The sequence below is a fragment of the Diachasma alloeum genome, unplaced genomic scaffold (genome assembly GCF_001412515.2).
Source record: "Diachasma alloeum isolate Michigan unplaced genomic scaffold, Dall2.0 Dall_scaffold_00535, whole genome shotgun sequence".
NCBI lineage: Eukaryota > Metazoa > Arthropoda > Insecta > Hymenoptera > Braconidae > Diachasma > Diachasma alloeum.
The window spans coordinates 30,276-37,123 of NW_021680667.1; the positions used below are offsets into that span (position 1 = coordinate 30,276).

Below are 6,848 nucleotides of genomic sequence, written 5' to 3' on the forward strand. Positions count from 1 at the left end.
GGTTTCTTATAGCGCCGTGACTTTCGTCGCAATATTAATTTTTTTATTGCAGAGATTAAGGGATGAAACGGGGGTTGATGGATGGGGAATTTAATTCTCCATTGAACAGTCTTTGTTTCATTCCTTAATATTAATTAGTCGGCGAATAAATCAACTGAAAAACATAAAGTAAACATTTAGTACAAGGAGGACAAAAGTCCCCCTCCGAACCTGTCCCTGTCACAGCGGGACTGCTACTGCCGAGTTACTCACGCACCCGACTCACATTTACCGACTATTCGACCGGGACGCCGCCTTTCCCGTGGGGTACCAACTAACATTTTTGAGTCAGTCAAACCCCCCGATCCGGGCCTCCACTCAGGTCTATCCTCTTTGACACCAACACTCTTGCATTTCACTCCCGATAGACGTCCGTCCATTCCGCGCTCCTGATTGGCGCAACTTCAACTTTGAATAACTTGAAAAGAGTGCTTCCGATCGAAAAGTTCCACAGGACTTTTCGATTCAGAATTGCCCCCCTAACTTCCAGTTTCAGTTTGGACATTGGGTTTTGGGACACCCTGTATATAAACGAAATCGGAAAACGAAAACTGATAACGATATTTCGATATATGTGATCTTGTCTTTTTATGATATGAGGAATGGATAGATGAATATCGAAGGAACTTTGAAATTCTGCCCTCCCTAGTAAAAATTCTGACCGACAGGGCGACATTCGGTGGGCGCGCGCGCCCGGACATTTGGTCTCGTATATTGGGCGCGCTAGCGGGGATTTTTCGCCATTACCCACACTTATGGTATACGAGAGTCGCCTCTGGAAGGTCCGAACGATAGCGTTCGGACATTTGATTTTTACTAGGATCTATTTGATCGTTATCATCCCAGAAGTCTTTCCTCAGTAATACATGATATTTATATTTATAAACGATGCATTAATTTTGGATTTTTATTTTTATTAGGGAGGAAACAGTGTTTTTACTTTTGGATACAATTTTATCTGATGAACCCGTGGAAAGTAGTATTGTTGGTGGAATCCAAGTACTTCTCATACTGTTAAGCCAGGGAACAAATAAGTAAGTTCCCGGCATTGAGTCGCAAATTGGTGAACAATTTTATATAGATTTTTTTGCCAATATCTGAACAGTGCCAGAAGAATTTTTTGTTGTTCATAATTCTCTCTGCGAAGAAAGTATCAATTGTCCTATTCTCGATTCATTTGACTGATATCTTTGTTTTTCTGCAGTACGTTCAGTGATACAGAGCTGCAAGGGAATAATTCCAATAATGATCCGGCTGATACTGCTGATCGTGCAAAAATTCAAAACGCTATTCTTCCATACCTGGGAAAACTTCAGCAGCTTCTATTAAACCCACCCCCTGTAAGTCGATCAAGATTTCTATTCTGTAACTACTCATTTCGACAGTATCAACAACATCAGCATTATTTAATAATTCATTTTAATTTCATTTGTAGAAAGCCGCAGTGAGAACCACTGCTGGGGTATTAGACAAGCCTCTAGGTAATACGCGGCTGCATATCGCCAAATTATTAGCCGCACTATTGTCTGCAGAGAGTACAAACGTATTTCAGAAACTCGCTGAACTAGGAACATTCCAAACCCTATTGGTAAGATCAGGGATTGAATTAGCATCGATATCGTAACACACGATACATCCAATTAATTCCAAAACATTGGTGCATATGTTTGTATCCGAAAAAGTATGAGTTTTTCATATTTGCTCATATTTTTTCAAGTCGTAGATATTCACTAGTAATAGGTTAACAGGGCGATTGCTGGACGGTTAAGGGAAATTCGAGTTTTGTGGTAGGATCTAAAGTAAAAGAATCACCCAAATGGGGATATGATGGCTTCCATAACTTCAAGAATGTTTTAATCAGCAGAAAAAAAATTATTTGAAGTGAAAATAACAAAACAAAGAATAATTAAATTAAGAAATAGTTGAATGCAGCCAAAACCCCTAATTTCTGGATGACTAGGCCATATTTTTTTGTTATTTATTAAATGTCGATCAATAGAAAAAATAATTGATCACATGATTATATGCGAGTAATATCATTAAAAGGTGAAATGATCAGTACAATTTTCATTTTACTTATGGCATGCAAGTTGAAATCCTCCAGAAACTAACCTTCATCCAGAAATTGACCTGGTTACCCTACCGCAAGAGCTTCAAAATTATCGGGTATTTCTCGATAAATTCGTTGCGAATAAACCTCGTTGCACGAGGGATTTTCCAGGAACACTTGGCACTGTCGTTTGTTTGCAGGGCAGCTTGAGGAAAAAAACCCGATTAATTTTGTAACTCGAGGGATATTTGTTGGATTATTTTCCCCAATCGGATAATTTGGCCAATCAGAGTGCAGTGGACGGCGTCAGGTCAATTAGGGAAGATTTGAACAAACTAGGCGAGACGTGCGCTTCGCGCGCGCTATCAAGGCTACGTCAAATTGATTCTTCAATCAATTTTTTACACTCAACTAATTCGTGACTTCATTAGTGCTACTGAATATTGGCGGGAATGACAACAATCCATCATGCTGAAGGAATCGTGAATTTGTACATAATCATCTATAATAATTAATCAAGTGGAAGTAGTGAGAAAAATCACACGTTATTTCATAGATCTACTTGAAATCTTGAAATTGGTGTGTAATAAATCCTCATTCCTTGAGTGCAAACATCCAATAATGGAGGAAAAGACCAAATTTCAAGGTGTGGTGTTCAAGAGAGGAACAATTTCCAATAACTTCATGAAAATTCAACCGATTCGCATTCAATATATAATAATTTGAAGAACGAATAATGTGCCCTTTAAAATGATATTTTTCTTTTTTCACTGGTTCCAATCAAAAGGACAGAAAAAAGTAGCCAAATTTGAATTTTCAAATAAAACATAAAAAATTCAATTTTTGACCAAAAGTCTTATAAATTTGCAAAAAAATTTGTTAAAATTAATTGATTGACCTCTCAATTTAAAGTTTATTCAATAAACTACTCAACTGATATGAAAGGTCGGATAATATATGAGCCAAAAGACAGTAATCCCATACAAAACGTTAAAAAAATGGCAAATTTTCAATTTGTGACATGCGAAATTCGACACACAATCACCTATAACAATTGATCAAGTGGATTGAGTGAGTAAGATCATACGCCATTTAAATGATTTCGTTGAGATCTTTAAATTGGTGTATAATAAATCCTCGTTGGTCAACAGTGTTCAAGCGATGACGAAATGTAGGAGGTGAGGCGGAGGGGAATCCATTGTATTCCCGCAGGATACCGATCCCTCAACACGAAAATTCGTTCAAAAGAGAAACAATCTTCAAGAACTTCATGAAGATTCAATCAAATGGCATTGAATACATTATAATTTAAAGAACTAATAATGCCCTTCAAGGCGATATACCGATTTTTCAGGTCGTTTGACTTAGAAAGATGGAAAAATCCAGCCAAATTAAAATTTTCGAATAAATCAGGAAAAAATCAAATTTAGCCAAAAACTTTCATATCTCTGTGAAAAACGGTGGAAATTCAACGACTGACTTCTTAATTCAAAGCTTATTCAATTTGCTTGACACTCGGTATAAGATTTTTTTAGTAATCCAGCCAAAAATTGTAATTCAGGACAAAATGCCAAAAAAATGAAATTTTCACTTTATGATATACCAATTTCGACATATTATCACCCATAACATTTGATCATGTGGATGGAGTGAGAAAAATCATACACCATTTTGAAGATCTCGTTGAGATAATTCAAAACTATGTCAAGTTGCATTTTTTGCCCCCGACGTCAAACCAAAGGGAGGGGTATATGCTTTAGACAGTCGGTAACCTAGCTCTGCAACGTCGTTGTCCAGACGAAACTACATGAAAAGCGATTCGAAAAAATGAATTTTTATTTTAATGTAATTTCCTAGCAAGCAAAAACGAAAATGGATTGGCAGCAAAAACGAAATTGGTTCAAATTGAGGATAATCACCTTTAGAGTAATCAAAGGATTAAATTATGCAGGAAAAGGTAAAAAAAACTGAAAACTATAAAATTGAAAACCCCCGACCAGGGATCGGCATAATCGCAATCGAGGATTATGATTAATGAATTACTTCATCAATTACATCATCTGAAGATAAAATTTTTTGTTTATTCCGGTAATTGGAATATTCTCGATTACTTCGTTAATCGGCAATAAAGGTCGGCAGTAACCGATTAAATTGATTAATCAATAATTGACATTCCAATTATTTGATTTATCTGATTAATTTTTAATCACATCCAGTAAATATATGATTATTTATGTAAACATTAATCGAAGCTGGAGATTATTCGATTTTTTAATTAACCACTACTCGAGATCCTGAATTTTCCAGTTTTATAAGCAATCAGTAATTGAAATTCACGATTATTCGATTGCTTAATCAATTATTCATTGACGATGAAAAATACTTGAATACTAAAACAATTATGTATCAGGATTGTGTGTATATTTGATGTTTTTTGGATTCTTGGATCCATTTATTATGAGTGCTAACCTTGTGGTAGTGGATGGGGGACACTCCACCGTATAGTGGAAATAAAATCTCTTAATAGCATCTCTGGCAACTTAGTATCCTGGCTGTTACGAGGATGTAGCGAGGATTTTATTTTAATGTGAAAAAGACCGAAAATGACATAAATACGGATCCGAAAATAGTTAAAAAGTTGAAAGATGATCGATTTGTTTCAATTAATACAGTTTATTGTGTTATTTTCTAATAATTAGCAGAAACGGGTAAAAGTGTAATTATGCCAATACAAACCCCGATCAACGAATGCCGCGAGATGGCGTTAGGGTTACATTACCGCCCTGGTTGGCCGGGTTAACAGCACTGCGATTGCTGCCGCAGCAGTCGCAGGCCAGCCGTCTGCCGAACGAGTCGACAGAAGGGTGTTGCGGCGCATTTTGTTATTTTATTTTAGCTGAAAAAATGTTGATATTTTCAATTATTCAATGCTGATGACTGTCAGGGTGGAAAGCAGACGCATGTATCCGGAGGGATGAAAATTGAGGGGGCGTGGGGGAGGGGTCTGAGATTACATTTTTATAAAATTTACACCTCCGAGCATATGCACTGGTTTTTTATAATTTAATTAATTAACAGGCCCCTCTTCCTCATCCCCCTAAATTTTCATCCCTCCGGATATATGCGGGTGTCTTCAACCCCCCAGAAAACCCCCAGTCTCGTGCATTTTCTCAGAAATTTATTTTTCGAAAAATTAAAAAAAATCAGCGCATGTTTCCGAAGGGGTATATTTTGTAACAATGTAGTCTCAGGCCCCTCCCCCTCACCACCGTAAATTTTCACCCCTCCGGATACATGGGGCTGTGTTCGAGCCCCCGCAAAAACCGCATGATCATGTTTTTTCCCCGAAATTAATTTTTTCTTTAATTATAAAAAATCAGCACATGTTTTTGGAGGGGTAAATTTTATAAAAATGTCATCTCAGACCCCTCTCCCTGACCCCACTAAATGTTCATCCCGTCGGATATATGCGGGTGTCTTCAATCCCCCCAGAAAAACCCAGTCTCATGCATTTCCTTTGAAATTCATTTTTCGAAAAATTTAAAAATAACAGCGCATGTTTCCGGAGGGGTAAATTTTATAAAAATGTAATGTCAGACCCGTCTCCCTCACCTCCCTTAATTTGTAGCCCTCCGGATACATGCGGCTATTTTCAACCCCCCGGAGAAACCGCATACTCATGTATTTTCCCCGAAGTTAATTTTTTTTTAGATTATAAAAAATCAGCGCATGTTTCCGGAGGGGTGAATTTTATAAAAATGTAATCTCAGACCCCTCTTCCTGACCCCCCTAAATTTTCACCCCTCCGGATATATGCGGGTGTCTTCAACCCCCAAGAAAAACCCGAGTCTCATGCATTTTCTCAGAGATTTATTTTTCGAAAAATTAAAAAAAATCACCGCATGTTGCCGAAGGGGTATATTTTGTAACAATCTAGTCTCAGGCCCCTCAACCTCACCTCCANGCATGTTTCCGGAGGGGTGAATTTTATAAAAATGTAATCTCAGACCCCTCTTCCTGACCCCCCTAAATTTTCACCCCTCCGGATATATGCGGGTGTCTTCAACCCCCCGGAGAAATCGCATGATCATGTTTTTTCCAGGAAATTATTTTTTTTTTATTATAAACAATCAGCGCATGTTTCCGGAGGGGTGAATTTTATAAAAATGTAATCTCAGACCCCTCTTCCTGACCCCCCTAAATTTTCACCCCTCCGGATACATGGGGCTGTCTTCAACCCCCCGGAGAAATCGCATGATCATGTTTTTTCCAGGAAATTATTTTTTTTTTATTATAAACAATCAGCGCATGTTTCTGAAGGGGTAAATTTTATAAAAATGTAATCTCAGAACCCTTCCCCTCGCCACCCTAAATTTTCATCCCTCCGGATACGAACGGCTATCTTCAACCCCACGGAGAAACCGCATACTCATGTATTTTCCCCGAAATTAATTGTTTTTTAGATTATAAAAAATCAGCGCATGTTTCCGGAAGGGTGAATTTTATAAAAATATAATTCAGATCCCTCCCTCTCACCCCCCTAAATTTTTACTTCTCCGAATACATGGGGCTGTCTTCAACCCCACGGAGAAACCGCATCATCATGTATTTTCCCCGAAATTTTTTATTTTTTTATTATAAAAAATCAGCGCATGTTTTCGGAGGGGCAAATTTTATAAAAATGTCATCTCAGACCCCTCTCCCTCACCCCCCTAAATTTTCATCCCTTCGGATATATGCGAGTGTCTTCAACCCCCCC

General features: G+C 37.7%; 1 protein-coding gene across 4 annotated transcripts in view; it reads left to right on the top strand.

Moving 5' to 3' along the window:
• Window positions 1-959: 959 nt before the first annotated feature.
• Window positions 960-6,848, top strand: part of LOC107042904 (serine/threonine-protein phosphatase 6 regulatory subunit 3) — a gene marked incomplete at its 5' end in the record, with an annotated part of 232,464 nt that continues 226,575 nt past the window's right edge. For all 4 annotated transcript variants that reach the window (XM_015264154.1, XM_015264155.1, XM_015264158.1 and 1 more), the window contains 3 exon segments: window positions 960-1,073; window positions 1,244-1,379; window positions 1,475-1,627. In XM_015264154.1, coding sequence (XP_015119640.1) covers window positions 960-1,073; window positions 1,244-1,379; window positions 1,475-1,627 — 403 coding nt within the window.